This window comes from Ranitomeya imitator, chromosome 4 (assembly GCF_032444005.1).
Source record: "Ranitomeya imitator isolate aRanImi1 chromosome 4, aRanImi1.pri, whole genome shotgun sequence".
Classification (NCBI taxonomy): domain Eukaryota; kingdom Metazoa; phylum Chordata; class Amphibia; order Anura; family Dendrobatidae; genus Ranitomeya; species Ranitomeya imitator.
In genome coordinates, this window is record NC_091285.1 from 450,014,702 (window position 1) to 450,041,591 (window position 26,890).

General features: G+C 46.0%; 1 protein-coding gene across 1 annotated transcript in view; it reads right to left on the reverse strand.

The window, feature by feature from the left end:
- Nucleotides 1-26,890, reverse strand: part of SNX1 (sorting nexin 1) — an 81,620-nt gene that overhangs the window by 19,450 nt on the left and 35,280 nt on the right. Inside the window, exon 10 of the mRNA XM_069765744.1 lies at nucleotides 5,686-5,779. Within this exon, the coding sequence (XP_069621845.1) occupies nucleotides 5,686-5,779 (94 nt within the window). The remainder of the gene's footprint in view (nucleotides 1-5,685; nucleotides 5,780-26,890) is intronic.

Genomic DNA, 26,890 nt, shown 5'->3' on the forward strand with positions numbered 1-26,890 from the left:
TGTGACGAATGCCGTAAGGTGGCATGTATCATTTAGAGGACTTTATGTACGTATGTACACTACGGTTACAAAGTTTAGGGTCAACCAGACAATTGTGTCTTCCATGAAAACTCACTTTTATTAACCCCTTCCCGACCTGTGACACAGCGTATGCGTCATGAAAGTCGGTGCCAATCCGACCTGTGACGCATATGCTGTGTCACAGAATGATCGCGTCCCTGCAGATCCGGTGAAAGGGTTAACTCCCATTTCACCCGATCTGCAGGGACAGGGGGAGTGGTAGTTTAGCCCAGGGGGGGTGGCTTCACCCCCCCGTGGCTACGATCGCTCTGAATCAGAGCGATTTGTAATATTTCACCTAAAAAACTGGTGAAATATTACAATCCAGCCATGGCCGATGCTGCAATATCATCGGCCATGGCTGGAAACACTTATGTGCACCCACCCCACCGATCGCCCCCCGATCTGTGGTCCGCTCCCCTCCGTCCTGTGCTCCGCTCCCCCCGTGCTCCAATCACACCCCCCGTGCTCCAATCAAACCCCCCCGCACTCCGATCCACCCCCCCGCACTGCGATCCCCCCCGTGCTCCGATCCACCCCCCCCGCACAGCGATCCCCCCCGTGCTCCAATCCACCCCCCCGTGTTCCGATCCACCCCCGTGCTCCGACGCCCCCCCACCCCCCGTGCCCTGATCTCCCCCCCCCTTATACTTACCTAGCCTCCCGGGGTCCGTCCGTCTTCTTTCATGGGCGCCGCCATCTTCCAAAATGGTGGGCGCATGTGCAGTGCGCCCGCCGAATCTGCCGGCCGGCAGATTCGTTCCAAAGTGAGTTTTGATCACTGAGATATAACCTATCTCAGTGATCAAAATAAAAAAACAGTAAATGACCCCCCCCCCCCTCCCTTTGTCACCCCCATAGGTAGGGACAATAAAAAAAAATAAAGAATTTTTTTTTTTGTTCCACTAATGTTGGGGTAAGAACTAGGGTTAGGGTTAGGGATGTGCACACGTATTCTGGTCCTCTGTGGATTTTTCCGCAGAGGATTTGATAAATCCGCAGGGCTAAACCGCTGTGGATTTATCACGGATTTACCGCGGTTTTTCTGTGCATTTCACTGCGGTTTTACAACTGCGATTTTCTATTGGAGCCGTTGTAAAACCGCTGCGGAATCCGCAGAAAGAAGTGACATGCTGCGGAATGTAAACCGCTGCGTTTCCGTGCAGTTTTTCTGCAGCATGTGTACAGCGATTTTTGTTTCCCATAGGTTTACATTGAACTGTAAACTCATGGGAAACTGCTGCGGATCCGCAGCGTTTTCCGCAGCGTGTGCACATACCTTTAGAATTAGGCTATGCGCACATGGTGCGGATTTGGCTGCGGATTCGCAGCAGTGTTCCATCAGGTTTACAGTACCATGTAAACATATGGAAAACCAAATCCGCTGTGCCCATGGTGCGGAAAATACCACGCGGAAACGCTGCGTTGTATTTTCCGCAGCATGTCAATTCTTTGTGCGGATTCCGCAGCGTTTTACACCTGTTCCTCAATAGGAATCCGCAGGTGAAATCCGCACAAAAAACACTGGCAATCCGCGGTAAATCCGCAGGTAAAACGCAGTGCCTTTTACCCGCGGATTTTTCAAAAATGGTGCTGAAAAATCTCATACGAATCCGCAACGTTGGCACATAGCCTTAGGGTTAGGGTTGGAATTAGGGTTGTGGTTAGGGTTAGGGGTGTGTTGGGGTTAGGGTTGTGGTTAGGGGTGTGTTGGGGTTAGGGTTGTGGTTAGGGTTACGGCTACAGTTGGGATAAGGGTTAGGGGTGTGTTGGAGTTAGAATTGAGGGGTTTCCACTGTTTAGGCACATCAGAGGGTCTCCAAACGCAACATGGCGCCACCATTGATTCCAACCAATCTTGTATTCAAAAAGTCAAATGGTGCTCCCTCACTTCCGAGCCCCGACGTGTGCCCAGACAGTGGTTTACCCCCACATATGGGGTACCAGCATACTCAGGACAAACTGCGCAACAATTATTGGGGTCCAATTTCTCCTGTTACCCTTGAGAAAATAAAAAATTGCTTGCTAAAAGATCATTTTTGAGGAAAGAAAAATGATTTTTTATTTTCACGGCTCTGCGTTGTAAACGTCTGTGAAGCACTTGGGGGTTCAAAGTGCTCACCACATATCTAGATAAGTTCCTTGGGGGGGTCTAGTTTCCAAAATGGGGTCACTTGTGGGGGTTTTCTACTGTTTAGGCACACCAGGGGCTCTGCAAACGCAACGTGACGCCCGCAGAGCATTCCATCAAAGTCTGCATTTCAAAACGTCACTACTTCACTTCCGAGCCCCAGCATGTGCCTAAACAGTGGTTTACCCCCACATATGGGGTATCAGCGTACTCAGGAGAAACTGGACAACAACATTTGTGGTCCAATTTCTCCTATTACCATTGGCAAAATAGGAAATTCCAGGCTAAAAAATCATTTTTGAGAAAAGAAAAATTATTTTTTATTTTCATGGCTCTGCATTATAAACTTCTGTGAAGCACCTGGGGGTTTAAAGTGCTCAGTATGCATCTAGATAAGTTCCTTGGGGGGTCTAGTTTCCAAAATGGGGTCACTTGTGGGGGAGCTCCAATTTTAAGGCACACGGGTGTTCTCCAAACGTGACATGGTGTCCGCTAAAGAGTGCAGCCAATTTTTCATTCAAAAAGTCAAATGGCGCTCCTTCCCTTCCAAGCCCTGCCGTGCGCCGAAACAGTGGTTTACCCCCACATATGAGGTATCAGCGTACTCAGGACAAATTGGACAACAACTTTCATTGTTCAGTTTCTCCTTTTACCATTGGGAAAATAAAAAAAATTGTTGCTGAAAAATCATTTTTGTGACTAAAAAGTTAAATGTTCATTTTTTCCTTCCATGTTGCTTCTGCTGCTGTGAAGCACCTGAAGGGTTAATAAACTTCTTGAATGTGGTTTTGTGCACCTTGAGGGGTGCAGTTTTTAGAATGGTGTCACTTTTGGGTATTTTCAGCCATATAGACCCCTCAAACTGACTTCAAATGTGAGGTGGTCCCTAAAAAAAATGGTTTTGTAAATTTCGTTGTAAAAATGAGAAATCGCTGGTCAAATTTTAACCCTTATAACTTCCTAGCAAAAAAAAATTTTGTTTCCAAAATTGTGCTGATGTAAAGTAGACGTGTGGGAAATGTTATTTATTAACTATTTTGTGTCACATAACTCTCTGGTTTAACAGAATAAAAATTAAAAATGTGAAAATTGCGAAATTTTCAAAATTTTCGCCAAATTTCCGTTTTTATCACAAATAAACACAGAATTTATTGACCTAAATTTACCACTAACACGAAGCCCAATATGTCACGAAAAAATCTCAGAACCGCTAGGATCCATTGAAGCGTTCCTGAGTTATTACCTCATAAAGGGACACTGGTCAGAATTGCAAAAAACGGCAAGGTCTTTAAGGTCAAAATAGGCTGGGTCATGAAGGGGTTAATCAAATGAGTTGCCAAATGAATTAAAAATCTAGTCCAGACATTGACAGGATTCGAAAAAAAGATTTTTATTTGAAATAATAATTTTCTCATTCAAAACTTTGCTTTTGTCAAAGAATGCTCCCTTTGCCACAATTACAGCATTGCAGACCTTTGGCGTTCTAGCAGTTAATTTGCTGAGGTAATCTGGATACATTTCTTCCCATGCTTCCAGAAGCCCCTCTCACAAGTTGGTTTGGCTTGATGGGCACTTTTTGCATACCATACGGTCAAGCTGCTCCCACAACAGCTCAATGGGGTTGAGATCTGGTGACTGCGCTTTCCAATCCATTACAGATAGAATACCAGCTGCCTGCTTCTTCCCTAAATAGTTCTTGCATAATTTGGAGTTGTGCTTTGGGTCATTGTCCTGTTGTAGGATGAAATTGGCTCCAATCAAGTGCTGTCCACAGGGTATGGCATGGCGTTGCAAAATAGAGTGATAGCCTTCCTTATTCAAAATCCCTTTTACCTTGTACAAATCTCCCACTTTACCAGCACCAAAGCAACCCCAAACCATCACATTATCTCCACCATGCTTGACAGATGGCGTTAGGCACTCTTCCAGCATCTTTTCAGTTGCTTTGCGTCTCACAAATGATCTTCTGTGTGATCCAAACACCTCAAACTTGGATTCGTCTGCCCATAACACTTTTTTCCAATCTTCCGCTGTCCAATTTCTGTGTTTGCCCATATTAATCTTTTCCTTTTATTAGCCAGTCTCAGATATGGCTTTTTCTTTGACACTCTGCCCTGAAGGCCAGTATCCCGGAGTCGCCTCTTCACTGTAGACGTTGACACTGGCGTTTTGCGTGTACTATTTAATGAAGCTGCCAATTGAGGACCTCTGAGGTGTCGATTTCTCAAACTACAGACTCTAATGTACTTTTCTTGTTGCTCAGTTGTGCAGCGGGGCCTCCCACTTCTCTTTCTACTCTGGTTAGAGCCCGTTTGTGCTCTCCTCTGAAAGGAATAGTACACACCGTTGCAGGAAATGTTCAGTTTCTTGGCAATTTCTCGCATGGAACAGCCTTCATTTCTAAGAACAAGAATAGACGGTCGAGTTTCACATGAAAGTTATTTTTTTCTGGCCATTTTGAGAGTTTAATGGAACTAACAAATGTAATGCTCCAGATTCTCAACTAGCTCAAGGGAAGGTCAGGTTTATAGGTTTTCTAATCAGCCAAACTGTTTTCAGCTGTGCTAACATACTTGCACAAGGGTTTTCAAGGATATTCTAACCATCCATTAGCCTTCTTACACAGTTAGCAAACAAAAAGTACCATAAGAACACAGGAGTGATGGTTGTTGGAAATGGGCCTCTATACACCTATGAAGATATTGCATTACAAACCAGACGTTTGCAGCTAGTATAGTCATTTACCACATTAACAATGTATAGAGTGTATTTCTGAATCATTTAGGCTATGTGCACACGTTCAGGATTTCTTGCAGAAAATTCCTGAGAATTCCGGACATTTTCTGCAAGAAATCCGCAAGAAAACCGCATGCGTTTTTGCCGCGTTTTTTTCCGGACACTTCCCAATGCATTTTGGAGTGGGAAATCCGCAAAAAAAAAACGGAAAATTATAGAACATGCTGCGTTTTTTGCCGCGATGCGTTTTTTTCGGAGAAAAAAACGCATCATGTGCACAAAACAAGCGGAATTCATTCTAAATGATGGGATGCTTATTGTATGCGTTTTTTTTTGCGGTTTTATAGCGTTTTTATCGGGAAAAACCGCGAAAAAACCGCAACGTGTGAACACAGCCTTAATGTTAGCTTCATTGGAAAAAACTGTGCTTTTCTTTAAAAAATAAGGAAACTTAAACTTTGGAACGGAAGTGTATGTATATATATTTATGTGATGATTCACACAAGTTTTTTTTCCATTGCAGATTTTAAATCCATGTTATGGGAAACAATGACAAGTCATGTATTGATAGGGTGTTCATGCGGAAACTGCATTGGGTAGCGATACACAGATTACTATCAAATGTAGATGCGTATCCCACAAAACTGCAAATCCGCAATGGATATTTTGGTCCAACAAATCAGCTGTGTGACCATACTTCAGTTTCCAGGTAAATTAAAGCAACCAGACAAGTATACACTAAATGTGCAATAAAGTACCTTTCCTGTGGTTTACTAGAGTCTCCACCACACCATGAAGTTTACGAAGATGTTGTTCTTCACATTCCACCTCTTGCAACTTGTCTTCAAACCACTAAACAGAATAAAATAGTAAATTACAGTATCTGTGACCTTGAGAAAAGCAATGTAAAAAAAAAAAAAAAAAAAAAAAAAAAAAAATCAATCCAATCAAAACAGATATTTACCAACGGCTATGGGAAAAACTACATAGGGCCTTACATTGTTGGATCTAAAAGGACTTGCTAGCAGGACAAACAGGGATTTTTGTGTACTCACTGTAAAATCTTTTTCTCCGAGCCAATAATTGGGGAACACAGGACCATGGGTGTTATGCTGCTGCCACTAGGAGGACACTAAGTAATACAGAAAGAATACCTCCTCCCCTGCAGTATACACCCTCCTCCTCCTCCTCCTCCGAAGCTTGGTGCTGAATGGCCCAAGACGCACCCACTGACCGAGTGGAATTAGCCTTAATCCCTGCTGGGACAGAATGACCTCTGACTCGGTAGGACTCCTGAATAGCTGAACGATTCCATTTTGCTATTGTCGCCTTTGAAGCGGGAAACCCCTTTCTTGGCCCTTCCGGGAGCATAAACAGGGCACACGACCTGTGGAAGGACGCCGTCTGCGAGACTTATCTCTTGAGAGCTCTCACTAAATCCAGTGTGTGGAGGGCCTTCTCGATGCGATGTACTGGTGCCAGACAGAGACGGTAAGACAATCTCCTGATTGAGATGAAAGGATGAGACAACTTTTGGCAAAAAGGACGGGGATGTTCTCAAAACCACCTTATCTTGATGAAAATTCAGGAACGGAACTTGACAAGACAGAGCCGCCAGCTCATAGACTCGTCTAATGGACGTGACCGAAACCAGGAAGGAAACCTTCCATGAAAGAAAGGACAGGGAAACCCCCTGTAGAGGTTCGAAAGGAGCTTCTTGCAAGACTCCGAGGACCAGATTAAGGTCCCATGGTTCCAACGGCATTTTATAGGGCAGCACCCTATGGGAGACTCCCTGAATGAACGTCTTCACTTGTAATCTGTTGGAAATCCTGCGTTGGAACAGAACGGACAGGGCTGAAATCTGCCCCTTGAGAGAACTAAGGGCGAGACCTAAGTCCAAATTCGTTTGTAAAAATTCGAGGATGGAAGGAATGGAAAATTCAGGAGAACGTCCCCAGTCGTTGCACCAGGAAAGAAGGTTTTCCAAGTGCGATGATAAATGCGCATAGACATAGGCTTTCTAGCGCTGATCATGGTAGAGATGACTTCCGGAGACAAACCTGCCTGGGTTAGATCCCAGGACTCAACGGCCATGCTGTCAAACACAGGGCCTCTGAGTTCTGGTGGTAAATGGGGCCCTGTGTTAGCAGGTATGCGCGATTCGGTAATCGCCAGGGAACATCAGCGACTAGTTGAACTAATTCCGCGTACCACGCCCGACGTGGTCAATCTGGCACAATCAGGATTACCGGTACTCCCTCCGCTCTGATCTTCTTGATGACTCTCGGCAGTAAGGGGAGCGGGGGAAATATGTACGGAAGCCGAAAATGATGCCACGGGAATACGAGTGCATCTGCCCTGATTGCTGCTGGATCGTGGGACCGAGCTATGAAGTCGGGAACCTTGGAATTTAGCCGTGAGGCCATCAGATCCACGTCCGGAGTTCCCCAACGACAGCAGATCTGGTGGAAGATCTCCGGATGGAGAGACCACTCCCCGAAGTCGAGGCCTTGACGACTGAGGAAATCTGCCTCCCAATTGTCCACTCCCGGGATGTGAACCGCAGAAATCATTGAGCGGTTTTCCTCGGCCCAACGGAGAATGTAGCCTACCTTGTTCATGGCTGCATTGCTGCGGGTTCCCCCTTGTCGGTTGATGTATGCCACTGCACTGGCATTGTCGGACTGAATCCTGATGGGACAACCCGCCAGGAAGGGATGGAATTGGAGAAGAGCTAACCTGATTGCCCGAATTTCCAAGATGTTGATCGGAAGGCACACAAATAAACACCGTGTGCACTGCTATATATGTGGTGCAGAGACTAGGTTCCCAAACCATCAGCAATTAGTATAAAAGTCTCGCACTCAACTTTAGTCTTATTGATTAGTGGATTTTATTGGTGCAAGGTAGCACTGGAAACGTTTCAGCTCATATAGAGCTTTCATCAGTCACTACAATGAGGGGCGATCTAATAACCATGTATAAGTATATAAGGGGACAATACAAATATCTCGCTGAGGATCTGTTTATACCAAGGAAGGTGACGGGCACAAGGGGGCATTCTTTGCGTCTGGAGGAGAGAAGGTTTTTCCACCAACATAGAAGAGGATTCTTTACTGTTAGGGCAGTGAGAATCTGGAATTGCTTGCCTGAGGAGGTGGTGATGGCGAACTCAGTCGGGGGGTTCAAGAGAGGCCTGGATGTCTTCCTGGAGCAGAACAATATTGTATCATACAATTAGGTTCTGTAGAAGGACGTAGATCTGGGGATTTATTATGATGGAATATAGGCTGAACTGGATGGACAAATGTCTTTTTTCGGCCTTACTAACTATGTTACTATGTTACAATGTGTGAAAAGATATATATACATAAGGAACATAAAAAAACATTAAAGACAGTGTATAAATCAAATACAAAATAAATATATAATGAACCAAAGTATATACAAATTTACGCAGGATCATACAATAGCCAGAGATATACTTCATAGATGTACAAAACGTGTTGCGTAGCAGTGAAAACACGCTTATACATACTCGCTCGATATAGGTTATGATAGATAAAAGAAACAAGAAACACACATACCGTGCTGTGCCTTAAGAGTGTATATCGGACATGTCATAAGTTGGTATACAGATCATGCCTGTTACCTAATATAGCATGAGAGAATGAGGATTAAGTGGAGGTATAATGTGAACCAGGAGCAATAGAGTCCTATAGAGACGGACATATACTTACAGCCAAATAACTGTTGAAGGATAAGATAGTGGTCCTGTGTTTTATACCTAAACTACAGAGTGGAGGAGCTGTGAACAAAAATAGAGGGGAGAGGAGAGGTCATAGTTCTGTATAGCGAGGTTGCATGTAATGCTGGCAGTCAAATGTATGCTACTACCTTTTTATAACTAGTATCTCTGGAAAGAGCCAAGGACCTCAAAGGTAGCCAGCATGAGAGTGGGGGCTGCAAGGGATACAGTTTAGACAGGGGAGTGAGTAATGGAAAGTGAACACCATAACTATGCACTACCCGGGGCTGTGTACTGTACCTTATATATGTAGTGTCCGCGGTATGAGGTAGTAGCCTCAAAAATGGCCAGAAAAGAGCAGGGGCTGAAAGGAGCATAATATAAATAAGAGAATACGGAGCAGTGTGTCCATATCAATAAACTAAGAGGGGCTGTGACTGGGAGCAAGATGACATACCTGCTGGGAGAAGCCGCCTGTGTGTGGATAACATCCCCTGAGACGCGGAGTCCACCGCTCGTCTGACACGTGGGACGTGAGGCGCGCTATTTGAGCCCGGCACTGACATTCTGATAGGAGCACCGAAACCGGAAGTGACGTCGGGAGTCTCGGTCAGGGTGGAAGTGGATGGCCGTGCGTTTCACTGTGAGGAACAGCGTTCCACCAGTGAAGCGCTGAAGTGAATCTGCCTAAAATCCCTATTTAAGGAGAAAGGGCCAAGGCGCCATTAATAAAATCTGGTGGTATTACATAATAAATGTATATTTGGATGAGGACTAATTATCGTATATAAGGTGGGTGGGATGGAAGGAGGAGTCATGGGAGGAGAATGATTGTCATGCAAGAGAATGTAGTAAAGAATAGGAGGGGGCCTTGTGTAGAGAATGATACGTGCATCATAAACTATTCATGCAGATATGCATTAGCATAGAGATGAGTGTGACACACTATGTCCGATATGATGGAGTAAGATGGTGGCAACAGTGTCATTCACACACAAGTGCATATCCGTAGTGGATGGTGACACAGAGAAGGTGCTCCAGATGGTGATTCGTGACGTATCATTCATCGTTAATACAGACGGTTCTAAAAGACAAAATTCAGAGTCAGAATATATGCATAAAAAACAACTTCATATACACGGTATGTGTGTCACGGTATTGATATGATAACCTCATATAAATGCAGACAATTCGTAGTCCCTATTGAGACCTCTGGGTGATAAGGTATCCAATGTATGGATCCAATATGCTTCACGTTTCTTTAGCATAAGGATCCTATCTCCCCCCCTACGTTGTATGGGGACATGTTCTAGAACCTGAAATCTTAGTTGTGCAATATTATGTTTCAGTGCATGGAAATGATGAGGTAGTGAAAGTAATAAATTTTGGCAGCGAATCCTAGATTTGTGCTTGGACACTCTGTCTCTAATGGACTGTGACGTCTCCCCCACATATAGCAACCCGCATGGGCATTTTATCACATATATTACATACGTAGAATCACACGTGAAGTATCCTCTGATCTTGAATTCCTTACCAGAACGTGGATGTCTGATTGTACTGCCTTTTTGAACGTTGTTGCACTGGACACACCTTAGGCAAGGGAAGGTGCCCTCTCTAGGTGTGCCCAGAACCCTTTGTCGTGTAATGGCATTTGTACCGATATCCGCCCTTACTAGATTGTCCCGCAAACTAGGGGCTCGTTTAAAACAAGGGAGGAATGGATTTTGGAATTCCCTAATGTTGGGATAGGCAAATTCCGGCAGATTGATGCTCTTTTTAGAAGCCTAATATGGGGGAGGCGGTACCCACGTATTCGCCTGGAGACGCTTCAGCGACCCAAGGATGATGGAGGATTGGCTTTACCCAATCCGGAGTTATATTTTCTTGCAGCCCAGAGCCAGCATTTGAAGGGCTGGGCGCGGGAGGCGTCTACCAGTGCGGTACAACACTTGATGGAGAGGGTGACAAACCGACGACCGGTGGCACAGTGTCTGGAGGATGGCTCCTTGGGAGTTTTGGGGAAATTGTACCCAACTATGTTTTTGATACATAAATTATGGACCAGACTGCGACAGATTCGGGGGGTTACGGGGCTGACTAAATTTACACCGATATGGCTTAATAATAATTTGGTTGAGTTTGCGGCTCTTGGAGTGCTGGCAGAGTGGCAGGCCAAAGGAATCCACTTGGTTGCTCAGATAATTCAACAACGAGGGTTAAAGTCCTTTTCGCAGCTGCAGGGGGAGTTTGGATTGAAACCGACTGGGGAGTATCAATATGCTCAGATGAAACACGCCTTTAAAGCTCAAAACAAGGGCGGTGGTATTGAGATCCAGGAGGACATAGTTCTGGAATACGTGTGTGGGGAAGGGTCCACAAGGGGAGTCATTACCACCCTTTATAAGGACCTTCTGCATGCATATTTGCTAGACTTCCCTCTAAAAGCGAGAGCGAAATGGGAAAGAGATTTAGGCCCAATGGAGGATGAAACCTGGGAGTTGGTGTTGGAGTGGGTTCCACGAGTGTCACTAAGTGAGCCGTATAGACTATCGCAGCTGTACATCTTACACAGAGTCTATAAATCACCGGAAGTGTTGTACAGAGCGGGGTTGCGTGCTGACTCTGAATGCCCGAGATGTAAGACTGAGAATGCAGGAATATACCACATGATGTGGACATGTCCAAGACTGGTTGCTTTCTGGCTGGTGGTGATGAGCCGGGTGGAAGGGGCGTACAAATGCAGAGTGCCGAGAGATCCGATAGTGTGTCTACTGGGATATGTAGAGGAAATTAGAGTGGATAACACCTGGAAGATAGCAATAGCTAGGCTATTATATATGGCTAGGAAGGTAATAGCAAGGAACTGGATCAAGGAGGAGCCGCCTACAAGGGGTGAATTCCTGAAGTATGTTAAACATGGTCTCAATCTGGAAAAGGGGGTCTACAAAAGACGTGGGAAAATAGAAACGTTTGAAAAAATGTGGTCTCCGTGGCTCGAGCTGGGATGAGTAGTTATGGGAAATGGGAGGATGAGGGCCTCTGAAAGGAAGAGAGTGCTAGAGGAACAAGCGGACATAAGTGAGTCAAATGGCTCAAAGAGCCATCAATACTGGTAACAAAAGTATAACTGGGAAGGAGCTGTCAGGGGAGGGGGAGGTCTGGGATTTGTTGGGATTGTTGGGGGTTTGGAAAATGTTAAAATTTTGTAATATACTGGAAAATGCATAAAATGTATTGTTCATGTTCGCTTTCAATAAAAATCTATTTAAAACAAAAAAAAAAAATGTTGGGATAGGCATTTGTGAGGATCGACCAATTACTACGTATGGTTCTGTGTAACCTGTACATAAAAGGGTGGAACGAATGCACAAATGGAATGCGGGAGTTGGTATCAGTCTTAGGTCTATTGGTGGTGATTCTGGATTGCTCCAGAAGGGATAAGGGATAGCCTCTAGCCCTAAATTTCTGGGTCATCTCTTGTGTGCGTAATTCTCTGGTGTCGAAATTAGAAACAATACGTTTCACCCTCTGGTACTGTGCTTTAGGTATGGATCTTTTGGTGGGTGAAGGCTATGAAAATGTAAAAGACTGTTGCGGTCCGTACTTTTGGAGTAAAGGTCCGTACTTAGAAGGCCGCTCAAATCTTTTACCACCATTGTATCTACAAAGTTCATTTTCCATAAATTATAACTCATGGTGAATGTGATACCAGGTATGGACAATCTAGTCATTAACATCTCATCCCGTACCTTAAGTGTGGCCGAGCACTCACTCCTACAAAAAGGACAATCTAGTAAGGGCGGATATCGGCACAAATGCCATTACACGACAAAGGTTTCTGGGCACACCTAGAGAGGGCACCTTCCCTTGCCTAAGGTGTGTCCAGTGCAACAACGTTCAAAAAGGCAGTACAATCAGACATCCACGTTCTGGTAAGGAATTCAAGATCAGAGGATACTTCACGTGTGATTCTACGTATGTACCGTATTTTTCGGACTAAAAGACGCACTTTTTCCCCCCCCAAAAAAGGGGGGAAAATGGGGGGTGCGTCTAATAGTCGCAATGCAGGCTTACCTAGGTGGCAGAGGTGCGGTGGCAGAGGTCCGGTGGCAGAGGTGCGGTTGCGGGGGTGTGGCGGCAGAGGAGGCGCAGTAAGCGGGGTCCCTTTCCCCGGTATGGTGATGCAGCAGGCCCGGTATGCAGCAGAGCCGGGTGAATCCTCTTGTTATCGGTGGTGGCGGCCATTTTCCGCACACGCGCGGCCTCAGGAAGATGGCCGCGCCCACCGATAACAAGAGGATTCACCCGGCTCTGCTGCATACCGGGCCTGCTGCATCACCATACCGGGGAAAGGGACCCCGCTTCCTGCGCCTCCTCTGCTGCCACACCCCCGCCACCGCACCTCTGCCACCTAGGTAAGCCTGCATGGTACGCCAGGGACCCCTCTCACGCCATACCTCTCACTGCACCACCTGATCCCAGCACCACCTGATCCCAGCACCTCCTGATCCCAGCACCTCCTGATCCCAGCACCTCCTGATCCCAGCACCTCCTGATCCCAGCACCTCCTGATCCCAGCACCTCCTGATCCCAGCACCTTCTCATCCCAGCACCTCCTCATCCCAGCATCACCCCACCTTGCCTCCTGTGACCCTGCTCTGCCACCGCCATAAGATACTGTAAATTCGGACAATAAGACGGACCCCCATGTTATAAAAAATCTTTTTTTCTGCAATTTTCACCCCAAATTTGGGGTGCGTCTTATGGTCCGGTGCGTCTTATAGTCCGAAAAATACGGTAATATATGTGATAAAATGCCCATGCGGGTTGCTATATGTGGGGGAGACGTCACAGTCCATTAGAGACAGAGTGTCCAAGCACAAATCTAGGATTCGCTGCCAAAATTTATTACTTCCACTACCTCATCATTTCCATGCACTGAAACATAATATTGCACAACTAAGATTTCAGGTTCTAGAACATGTCCCCATACAACGTAGGGGGGGAGATAGGATCCTTATGCTAAAGAAACGTGAAGCATATTGGATCCATACATTGGATACCTCATCACCCAGAGGTCTCAATAGGGACTACGAATTGTCTGCATTTATATGAGGTTATCATATCAATACCGTGTATATGAAGTTGTTTTTTATGCATATATTCTGACTCTGAATTTTGTCTTTTAGAACCGTCTGTATTAACGATGAATGATACGTCACGAATCACCATCTGGAGCACCTTCTCTGTGTCACCATCCACTACGGATATGCACTTGTGTGTGAATGACACTGTTGCCACCATCTTACTCCATCATATCGGACATAGTGTGTCACACTCATCTCTATGCTAATGCATATCTGCATGAATAGTTTATGATGCACGTATCATTCTCTACACAAGGCCCCCTCCTATTCTTTACTACATTCTCTTGCATGACAATCATTCTCCTCCCATGACTCCTCCTTCCATCCCACCCACCTTATATACGATAATTAGTCCTCATCCAAATATACATTTATTATGTAATACCACCAGATTTTATTAATGGCGCCTTGGCCCTTTCTCCTTAAATAGGGATTTTAGGCAGATTCACTTCAGCGCTTCACTGGTGGAACGCTGTTCCTCACAGTGAAACGCACGGCCATCCACTTCCGCCCTGACCGAGACTCCCGACGTCACTTCCGGTTTCGGTGCTCCTATCAGAATGTCAGTGCCGGGCTCAAATAGCGCGCCTCACGTCCCACGTGTCAGACGAGCGGTGGACTCCGCGTCTCAGGGTACGTTATCCACACACAGGCGGCTTCTCCCAGCAGGTATGTCATCTTGCTCCGGGTAGTGCATAGTTATGGTGTTCACTTTCCATTACTCACTCCCCTGTCTAAACTGTATCCCTTGCAGCCCCCACTCTCATGCTGGCTACCTTTGAGGTCCTTGGCTCTTTCCAGAGATACTAGTTATAAAAAGGTAATAGCATACATTTGACTGCCAGCATTACATGCAACCTCGCTATACAGAACTATGAACCTCTCGTCTCCCCTCTATTTTTGTTCACAGCTCCTCCACTCTGTAGTTTAGGTATAAAACACAGGACCACTATCTTATCCTTCAACAGTTATTTGGCTGTAAGTATATGTCCGTCTCTATAGGACTCTATTGCTCCTGGTTCACATTATACCTCCACTTAATCCTCATTCTCTCATGCTATATTAGGTAACAGGCATGATCTGTATACCAACTTGTGACATGTCCGATATACACTCTTAAGGCACAGCACGGTATGTGTTTCTTGTTTCTTTTATCTATCATAACCTATATCGAGCGAGTATGTATAAGCGTGTTTTCACTGCTACGCAACACGTTTTGTACATCTATGAAGTATATCTCTGGCTATTGTATGATCCTGCGTAAATTTGTATATACTTTGGTTCATTCTATATTTATTTTGTATTTGATTTATACACTGTCTTTTATGTTTTTTTATGTTCCTTATGTATATATATCTTTTCACACATTGTAGTGACTGATGAAAGCTCTATATGAGCTGAAACGTTTCCAGTGCTACCTTGCACCAATAAAATCCACTAATCAATAAGACTAAAGTTGAGTGCGAGACTTTTATACTAATTGTTGATCGGAAGGCGTGATTTCTGAAGTGACCATCTGCCCTTAGCAGTGCGATGTAAGAACACCGCTCCCCAGCCTAAAAGACTGGCATCTGTTGTCACAACTAGCCAATGTACTGGAAGAAAAGACTTCCCTTGATTCAGGGAGGACTTTAAGGTGGGGAAGGAAGAACCGACGGTCGAGGGAGAGAGGGTGCCTGTCCCAAACAGCCAGGAGGGCATGCCGTAAGGGACGGAAGTGTAATTGGGCAAATGGAACCGCCTCCAAAGCTGCCACCATCCTGCCGAGGACTCTCATACTGAAGCGCAGAGAGTGAGTGCAAGGTTGAGAGAGCTTCTGAGTTTCCCGCTGTAAGGCTGAGATCTTTTCCAGGGGAAGAAGCACCAACCCCTGGGACGAGTCCAGTATCATTCCTAGAAAGGAAATTCGCTGAGCCGATACTAGGGAAGATTTTTTGAAGTTTATCTTCCGACCCAGGCGAGAAAGAGAATCTATTGTGATGTTCACAGCCTCCTGGCAGGCGTGGAAAGAGGGGCCTTTGATGAGGTTATCGTCTAGATACAGTAGCACCACCACGCCTCGGGTGTGAAGAATGGCCACGGCGGCCGCCATGACCTTGGTGAATACCCTGGGAGCGGTGGCGAGGCCGAAGGGCAAAGCAACAAATTAGAAGTGTTGTTCCTGGACTGCGAAGCGAAGGAACCTCTGGTGAGAAGGGAAAATAGGAATGTGGAGGTACGCGTCCTGGATGTCTATAGACGCCAGGAACTCGCCTTTTTCCTTGGAGGCGATGACAGAACGAAGCGATTCCATTCGGAACCGTCGTACCCTGAAGAACTTGTTCAGCAGTTTTAGGTCCAGTATGGGCCGTAGTGTACCGTTCTTCTTTGGAACAATGAACAGGTTTGAATAAAAACCTTTCGCTTTGAGGGACAGGGATAATAACACCGTCTTCTTTTAGAGAGCTTATGGCCTTGAAGAACTCTGATGCCTTTGCCCTGGGAGGAGAAGACAGGAAAAAGCAATTTGGTGGAAGAGAGGAGAATTCTATCTTGTATCCAGAGGACACTAGGTCGTGGACCCATTCATCGTGAACAACGCGTCGCTGAAGGAAAGCAGGTGACCGTCTTTGAGTGTGTCCCCTGGATACCACAGGGAGTCATTGTGTGGGAGATCTGCCTGGTCTGGACCCACTGCCTCTCCATGAAGGGGAAGGTTTGTAAGAGGTTTGGGGACCTCTATCCCTACGTTGTGTCCGGCCGAGTCCGGAAGATGTGGAAGTAGAGGACCAATTTGAGTTGTAACAAAAAAAAATCGGGACCGAGCCTGCTGTTGCTGGTTCCGAAAGGGTCTCTGTTGTGGGAGAAATTTACTCTTCCCTCCAGTGGCGTCGGAAATTAATTGATCGAGTTTTTCGCCAAAAAGGAGACCGCTCTGATATGGTAAAGAAGTCAATGACTTTTTGGAAGCAGAATCCGCACGCCAGTCCCTGAGCCATAAGGACCTCCGAATGGTGATGGCGTTTGCTGCTTGAGAAGCGCAGTCAACGGCATCCAGAGATGCGGTCACTAGAAAATCCCCAGCTTTGGTTATCTGAGTAGCAAGGTCTGCTACCTCGGGCGGAAGATTGGTATCCAGAACAGCTGAAGACAAGATCTCAGCCCAATGGGTCATAGCCTTAGCCACCCACGTAGCAGCAAAAGATGGAAAGAGTGCAGCTGCTGAGGCTTCAAAAGCTGAACGAGCCATATTGTCGATCTGACGATCGGTGGGGTTTTTAATCGAGAATCCCTCTGAAGAGGATAAAATAGATTTAGTAGCTAGGCGCGATACCGGAGGATCTACTGTAGGAGACTGTGACCAATCTTTTCTTCGATCAGGAGCAAAGGGATATTTTGACTCCATGGGCTTTTGCCCTGTGAAGCGTTTAGGCTACGTTCAGACTAGCGTTGTGCTAGTGTGCGTCGGGTTAGCGTCGGGCGACGCAGCGGCGACGCACGCGTCATGCGCCCCTATGTTTAACATGGGGGACGCATGCGTTTTTGTTTGTTGCGTTTTGCGACAAATGCGTCTTTTTTGCCGCAAGCGTCGGACCAAGAAAACGCAACAAGTTGCATTTTTCTTGCGTCCGATTTTCGGCAAAAAACGACGCACGCGTCGCAAAACGCAGCGTTTTTGTGTGCGTTTTGCCGCGTTTTTGCGTTGTGCGTTGCGTCGCCGACACAGCGGCGCACAACGCTAGTCTGAACGTAGCCTTATCTGGACGGATCCTATGGAGATTCAACGATTTCCTTAAATTCGGGATGATTTGCAAAAACTCTGTGAGCCCGCTTGGTCCTCTTATGCTGCTTTCACACATCAGGTTTTTTTCTTTCAGGCACAATCCGGATCCGTTTTTTTCTTATGCCGGATCAGTTTTTTTCCCATAGAGTTGTATTAGCACCGGATTGTGCCTGAAGGACATGCATTTCATCCGTTTTGTGCCGGATCCGTCCCTTCAGGCTTTTTTGCCGGACACAAAAAAACGTCTCCTGCCACGTTTTTTGTGTCCGGCGAAAAAGCCTGAAGTGACGTTTCCGGCAATAAACGCATGGAACTGATGTGTGAATGAATCTCTCTCTCTCAGGTTCTCTACTAGCCCCAAGGGAGGGGGAGCGAGAAAAAGAACTCTCAGAACCCAATTCCTGGCGATGGTCTGGGGACAAGGCATGAGTCCTTTTCCTGGAAGAGCTCTGAGCCAAGTTCTCTACTAGCCCCAAGGGAGGGGGGCGAGAAAAAACTCTCAGAACCTAATTCCCGGTGATGGTCTGGGGACAAGGCATGAGTCCTTTTCCTGTAAGAGCGAGAGCTCCTTGGTAAGGTAGCGTACAAGGGGTTCTGCTCATCGGAAGCGTTGTCCGTAAGCGTCTAACGCTTTGGCCAGGGATGCCATAGACCGGGTAAGGGAGGTAGCCCACTCAGGGGGACTAGGCTCACTGGGTTCTGTATCAGGAACAGGTGGTCCCTGAGCAGTCACCAGTTCACAAGCTGAGCATAACGCAGTACTGTGACCCCGGGGTAGAGATACCTTACCAGAGGTACAAGCAGCAAAAAACACAGTGTGGGTTTTCCCAGACTTTTTGTTAGGCTTTGATTGAGACATAGTGTAGCCTTGAGGAGAGAGCTTACTAGCAGGGGAAGGGTCAAGCTATGTTTCTGCAGCTTACCCAGGTCCTGTGTCTTGAGTCACCGGGGGAGGTCCGCAATGTGTCCACCGAAATCACTAATCCCTGTAGCTGTGATTCAGAATGCTGGAGCAGCGCTGCAGCATCAGCCCTGTGGGTGTCCAAAGATGGCCACCGAGATCAGGAAGAGAAGCCGCTTCTCGCAGAACGAAAAGCGCCAGAGAAAGTGGGCGGCGTTAACCACCGGTGGGCGGAGCCAACATTCCAGCTTGGACGAGAGAAAAGCCGGGGGCTAAATTTTAAGCTTGTGGTTGCGGCCTGGCGCGCCGCAGCCGCTATTTTCGCCCCACGCACCCGGGCTTTAAGATATATGCGGACCTCTCTTACCCCAGGGACCAGGCCCTCCCAGCGCCTCGGCCCCGCAGGTGTACTCACGGTAGATGCGGTAGGCCGGTGCTCAATCCACCGTCGCCATAGTCAGGGAGGGGGTGGAGAGCTTCTGCCGCCTTCCATCATCTGCTGTAATAGTGGTGATGCAGTAGGGGCTGCGCGGACGCCATAAACATCATATCCGGCTATTCACCTGGCTCCAGGAGAGGTACAGTAGATGGAGGGCTACTCCACGTGGTCGCCTGCTATGGAGGGGGGAGATCGGAACGCAAAGGAACCGTCGCCCGTAAAGTGAGCTCAGGGCTGGCATCCAACGGTGCAGGAAAGGGTACGGGTTGATGGTTTGAGGGAGATCGGAACCTAGAAAGGATCCGTCGCCCCCATTCGCTCCGTTAAGGGAAAAATGGAATAAAAATAAAAATGGTGGGGTCTGAAAGCAGACCCAAGTGCCTCCTACAGACACTAAGGAAGAACTGGTTCACTTGGAGCCAGCAGGAGGGTGTATACTGCAGGGGAGGAGCTATACTTTCTGTATTACTTAGTGTCCTCCTAGTGGTAGCAGCATAAACACCCATGGTCCTGTGTCCCCCCAATGAGGCGTAGGAGAAAGTGTAAATTACATGGAGTATAGCTAAATATTCTTCATAATTACAAATACGAAAATAAAAATCATGTTGCTAGGTAGCTAAAGATGATATTGTAAGGGATGTTATGTGTAAAAGTGAGGGCCTTTCAAAACAAAGACTCCATTTACAATTATTGCCCCATCTTAATGAATTAGAATTGAACGTCTTGGGATAAGTAGTGATTGTTACCATTATACTTTGGCTGTGACATGATATATCACAAGTTACAAGGAAGTACAAATAAAAGAAGCAACTTAACCATTGTTACTACTACGCTCAACAACCACAATACTTTCTCATTTCTAGGTCTTATTACACTGCTAAAAAAAAAATAAAGGTAGAATTCAAATAATACATCCTAGATCTGAATGAATTAAATATTCTCATTGAATACTTTGTTTTGTACAAAGTTGAATGTACTGACAACAAAAGCACACAAAAATCATCAATGGAAATCAAATTTATTAACCAATGGAGGCCTGGATTTGGAACGATACTCAAGATCAAAGTGGAAAATCAAATTACAGGCTGATCCAACTTCAGTGGAAATGCCTCAAAAGAAGGAAATGATGCTCAGTAGTGTGTGTGATCTCCACATACCTATATGACCTCCATACAACGCCTAGGCATGCTCCTGGTGAGGCCGCGGATGGTCTCCTGAGGGATCTCTTCCCAGACCTGGACTAAAGCATCTGCCAACTCCTGGACAGTCTGTGGTGTAACGTGACATTGGTGGATGGTGTGAGACATGATGTCCCAGATGTGTTCAATCGGAATCAGGTCTGGGGAACGGGCTGGCCAGTTCAGCTTCAATGCCTTCATCTTGCCGGAACTGCTGACACACTCCAGCCACATGAGGTCTGGCATTGTCCTGCATTAGGAGGAACCCAGGGCCAACCGCACCAGCATATGGTCTCACAAGGGGTCTGAGGATCTCATCTCGGTACGTAATGGCAGTCAAGCTACCTCTGGCGAGCACATGGAGGGCTGTGCGGCCCCTCCAAAGAAATGCCACCTCACACCATTACTGACCCACTGCCAAACCGGTCATGATGAAGGATGTTGCAGGCAGCAGATTGCTCTCCACGGCGTCTCCAGACTCTGTCACGTTTGTCACATGTGCTCAGTGTGAACCTGCTTTCATCTGTGAAGAACACAGGGTGCCAGTGGCGAATTTGCCAATCCTGGTGTTGTGTGGCAAATGCCAAGCATCTTGCATGGTGTTGGGCTGTAAGCCTTACCCCCATCTGTGGACGTCGGGCACTCAGACCATCCTCTCGGATTCGGTTTCTAACCGTTTGTGCAGGCACATGCAGACTTGTGGCCTGCTGGAGGTCATTTTGCAGGGCTCTGGCAGTGCTCCTCCTGTTCCTCCTTGCACAAAGGCTGAGGTAGCGGTCCTGCTGCTGGGTTGTTGCAATCATGCGGCTTCCTCCACGTCTCCTGGTGTACTGGCATGTCTCCTGGTAGCGTCTCCAGCCTCTAGACACTATGCTGACAGACACAGCAAACCTTTTTGCAACAGCTCGCATTGATGTGCCATCCTGGATGAGCTGCACTACCTGAGCCACTTGTGTGTGTTGTGGAGTCCGTCTCATGCTACCACGAGTGTGAAAACACAACCAACATTCAAAAGTGACCAAAACATCAGCCAGAAATCATTGGTACTGAGATGTGGTCTGTGGTCCCCACCTGCAGAACCACTCTTTTATTGAGTGTGTCTTGATAATTGCCAATAATTTCCATTTGTTGTCTATTCCATTCGCACAACAGCATGTGAAATTAATTGTCAAACAGTGTTGCTTCCTAAGTGGACAGTTTGATTTCACAGAAGTTTGATTTACTTGGAGTTACATTCTGTTGGTTAAGTGTTCTTTATTTTTTTTGAGCAGTGTATTTTTTGGCCCATCCAATGAAAATGTGGTAACCTAAAATTCTCTCTGGAAAAATGGGAGTGATGATCCAGCGATGTAGGCTAGGTGCCCTTTTTTTTTTTTTTTTTAAGTAAACTATAGATTTTATTGAGCCATTTAAAAGAAGCATTTAGTACTTAATCCTCATATAGGCACATGGTTGGCACAGATACAGGTGCTATAGTAAAAACCAACACGTTTTCACTTGCATGTAAAGGTACCTTCACACTGAACAACATTACAACGATAACGATCCGTGACGTTGCAGCGCCCTGGATAGCGATCTCATTGTGTTTGACACGCAGCAGCGATCTGGATCCTGCTGTGACATCGCTGGTCGGAGCTAGAAGGCCAGAACTTTATTTCATCGCTGGATCACCCGCTGGCATCGCTGAATCGGCGTGTGTGACGCCGATCCAGCGATGTGTTCACTGGTAACCAGGGTAAACATCGGGTTACTAAGCGCAGGGCCGCGCTTAGTAACCCGATGTTTACCCTGGTTACCATTGTAAATGTAAAAAAAAACCAAAAAAAAAACCACATACTCACATTCCGGTGCCTGTCATGTCCCCCGGCGTCCGCTTCCCTGCACTCCTCCTGCATCCTGTGTCAGTGCCGGCCGGCCGTAAAGCAGAGCACAGCGGTGACGTCACCGCTCTGCTTTACGGCCGGCGCTTACACAGGATGCAGGAGGAGTGCAGGGAAGCGGACGCCGGTGGGACGTGACAGGCACCGGAATGTGAGTATGTGTTTTTTTTTTTTTTTTTTTACATTTACAATGGTAACCAGGGTAAACATTGGGTTACTAAGCGCGGCCCTGCGCTTAGTAACCCGATGTTTACCCTGGTTACCCGGGGACTTCGGCATCGTTGGTCGCTGGAGAGCTGTCTGTGTGACAGCTCTCCAGCGACCACACAAGGACTTTCCAACGATCACGGCCAGGTCGTATCGCTGGTCATGATCGTTGGAAAGTTGCTGAGTGTGACGGTGTCAAGGTAAAAATATACGTCTTTATACTCTTTTGTACTTTTATATACTCTTATGCTGTGAAACAATAAGTTTTTCCCCTTTGCTTGCCAAATGCAAATTTAACTGTATTTAAGATGGCTGCCAGTATTCACCTTTGCCCCACTTTCAGGCTGAAGGAACAAGTTGCACATTCCAGAAGGACAAGTAACATTTCTCTGGAATTCGAAATTGGACAAGATGTAGACAAAGGAAGATTCATCAGAAGATGCCAGAGCCAATCAGAAGGACTGAATACTAGATACATTGCTTAACCCCTGCCTAACCCCGCCCTCTGCACACCTTCCCCCAATAGATCATGTAATATTGTGTTTTAGGAAATAAAGTTCAGTAGTTGCTGTGACGTTCCCACTACGTGTGGACACACGAGCATGCTATGAGTTTGAACCAGCATTGTGTCTGACTCATTCTTATCCGGTACCAACATGCTCCTAATCTGATTTGGAATGACTGGTGGATGAAGGGTATTGTCGTGACGACCCCGACAACGGTACCCTTAATCATGGTTTTAGTCTCTCTCTTACTACTTAACCAAGCGACATATCAATTTACTGAGTAGCCTGCAGGAGGTTGTGACCATTTTGTTACCTTACTGGAGCAAGCAACACAGTTTACCACCACTAGGTGGCGATGGTACACTGCGTAATCAATTAGTACTTCAGAAACTACACAGAATTGGAAAAATAGGTATATTAACATAGTAATATAGCAAGGCCGATAAAAGGCATTTGTCCATCCAGTTCAGCCTATATCTTGTCAGAATAAATCCCCAGATCTACGTCCTTCTAAATAACCTAATAACTGTAAGATACAATATTGTTACGCTCTAGGAAGACATCAAGGCCTCTCTTGAACCCCTCGACTGAGTTCGCCATCACCACCTCCTCAGGCAAGGAATTCCAGATTCTCACTGCCCTAACAGTAAAGAATCCTCTTCTATGTTGGTGGAAAAACCTCTCCTCCAGACGCAGAGAATGCACCCTTGTGACCGTCACCTTCCTAGGTATAAACAGATCTTCGGAGAGATATTTGCATTGTCCCCTTATATACTTATACATGGTTATTAGATCGCCCCTCATGCGTCTTTTCTCTAGACTAAATAATCCTAATTTTGCTAATGTCTCTGGGTATTGTAGTTCCCCCATCACCTGTATTAATTTTGTTGCCCTCCTTTGTACTCGCTCTAGTTCCATTATATCCTTCCTGAGCACAGGTGCCCCAAACTGTACACAGTACTCCATGTAATCCAGAGATTTGTACAGAGGCAGTATAATGCTCTCATCATGTGTATCCCGACATTTTTTTAATGCACCCCATGATCCTGTTTGCCTCGGCAGCCGCTGCCTGACACTGGCTGCTCCAGGTAAGTTTATCATTAACTAGGATCCCCAAGTCTTTCTCCATGTCAGATTTACCCTGTGGTAAGCCGTACAGTGTGTAATGGTGCCTCATTCAATAAAGCTAAGTTCACACTAGGTGTTTTTGCAGCTTTATGTTTTTTTTTATGCAAATTGCTACAAGCTGCGTACTACAGTACTAGGAAAGCCTATGAGATTTCAGAAATCTCATGTACACACCTTGTTTTTTATGTCAACAGGATTTTGTGCTTTGCATGGCTTTTTGCACAATGAAGCATGTCACTTCTTTCAACTTTTTTTACTCATTGAAGTGGTGAACGCACGCTGAAAAAAACCCACCAAAAATGCAGATATCAGGTTTTGCTGCTTTTTTGTGCCAAAACCTGAAACTATAGAATAAAACTTTTTTTTTCAACACAACTTTATCAGCATCTACAGAAGACAAATCTAGCATGCCAAAATCGCAGTAAAAATGCAGAAAAAAACCCGAAAAGAAAACATTTTTTTCTGCAGCTTCTTTCCTGTCAAGAGATCTGGTTTGATGCAGGAAAAAAACAACCTGAAAAAACACCTAGTTTTCAATACCAAGAGTTCATAAAGTCCAAAATGAATGTGTCTAAGTGAACAAATCAAGATCTGTTCCATACAGATGTATTAGTTTACATTTTATGTATGCACAATTAAAAGAAGGGAATCCAGTATCTACAGCAAAATTACCGTATATACTCGAGTATAAGCCGACCCGAGTATAAGCCGACCCCCCTAATTTTGCCACAAAAAAACTGGGAAAACTTATTGACTCGAGTATAAGCCTAGGGTGGAAATGCAGCATTTACCGGTGAATTTCAAAAATAAAAATAGATCATTATTTCCCCATAGCTGTGCCATACAGTGCTCTGCACCGTTCATATTTCCCCATAGCTGTGCCATATACGGTGCTCTGCACCGTTCACTGTGCCCCATAGATGTGCCATATACGGTGCTCTGCACCGTTCACTGTGCCCCATAGATGTGCCATATACGGTGCTCTGCACTGTTCACTGTGCCCCATAGCTGTGCTATACGGTGCTCTGCACCGTTCACTGTGCCCCATAGATGTGCCATATACGGTGCCCTGCACCGTTCATTGTGCCCCATAGCTGTGCCATATACGGTGCTCTGCACCGTTCACTGTGCCCCATAGATGCTCCACATAAATCTCTGCCGCTGCTGCTGCTGCAATAAAAAAAACAAAACACATACTCACCTCCCTTGATTGCAGCTCCCGGCATCTCGTTCCGGCGCCTCCATCTTCCCGGCGTCTCTGCTCTGACTGATCAAGCACACTATATGCGTCATCGCGCCCTCTGCCTGAACAGTCAGAGCGCAGACGCCGGGAAGATGGAGGGACGCTCGGCGGCTGGAACGAGGACAGGTGAATATGCTATACTTACCTAGTCCTGGCGATCCTCGCGCTGTCCCTCTGCCTGGTCTTCGGTGCCGCAGCTTCTTTCTCTATCAGCGGTCACCGGCACCGCTGATTAGAGGAATGAATAGGCGGCTCCGCCCCTATGGGAGGTGGAGCCGCTTATTCATTTCTGTAATGAGCGGTCCCACGTGACCGCTGAAGAGGGGAAGAAGCTGCAGCACAGAAGACCGTGGGACGGCAGGGACAGCGCGAGGATCGCTGGGACTAGGCAAGTATGCCTCAGCGCCCTCTCCCCCTCACCCGCCGACCCTGCCACCCACCTTGACTCGAGTATAAGCCGAGAGGGGCACTTTCAGCCCAAAATTTTGGGCTGAAAATCTCGGCTTATACTCGAGTATATACGGTAGGTAAGTAGATTGAAACATCACATTTATTGATAACACTAAAACCAGAAAAAAATAAAAACATGATGAAAGAAAAAAAATGGTGGAAAGAGACACCTGGTCTACACGCTTTGAGTTCACTGCTTCTCAAGACTAAGAGCGGTGAGCCCAAAATGCGAAGACTTACCATCGCTCTCATTATGTTTTTTTTTTCTTCTGGTTTTAATGGTATCAATAAATGTGATGTGCTGTGGTTGCTGGATTTACACCCTTCCTTTTGTTGCATGCCCACCATATGCCTAAATTGCCAACATGAAAACACGAAATTTGAACTGCATTACTGCACTAGAAATATGAAAAAATGAGAGCTTTTAGCGCATAAAAATGTCCAATTTTATGTGTACCTGGTAGCCTCTTTACGGCATCTCTCTTATACCAGGTCCTACGCTTGACTTACCTCGCTGAGAATAAACGTCTCCATCTGAATGGGTACATGTGAAACCTCTTCTTAGACTAAAATTCTCTCTCTCTATGGAGGGGGTATGGACCTGCTGTAATTAAAACACCTGAAGCTAGGAGGCGGAGTGCACGATCAGAAGGCTAAAGAATACATTTCAAAAACCTGACCTGCACATCCAAACATAGACTCAGTGCGAACAGGTGCTGAACCTAGAGTCGCCAACTCGTATATAGTTAAGTAAATAAGGCAGCACACTGCAGCGCCAAAACATGCAAACTTGAAAACACGAAATTTGAACTGCATTACTGAACTAGAAATATGAAAAAGAGGCTACCAGGTACACATAAAATTGGCCATTTTTATGCGCTAAAAGCTCTCATTTTTCATATTTCTAGTGCAGTAATGCAGTTCAAATTTCGTGTTTTCAAGTTTGCATGTTTTGGCGCTGCAGTGTGCTGCCTTATATACTTAACTATATACGAGTTGGCGACTCTAGGTTCAGCACCTGTTCACACTGAGTCTATGTTTGGATGTGCCGGTCAGGTTTTTGAAATGTATTCTTTAGCCTTCTGATCGTGCACTCCGCCTCCTAGCTTCAGGTGTTTTAATTACAGCAGGTCCAATACCCCTCCATAGAGAGAGAGAATTTTAGTCTAAGAAGAGGTTTCACATGTACCCATTCAGATGGAGACATTTATTCTCAGCGAGGTAAGGCAAGAGTAGGACCTGGTATAAGAGAGATGCAGTAAAGAGGCTACCAGGTACACAAAATTTGGCCATTTATAATTCATGCTGTTCTTTGAATGAAGCAAAAACGCTTTATTTGATGTTAAAAGCTGTACGTATTGCTATGA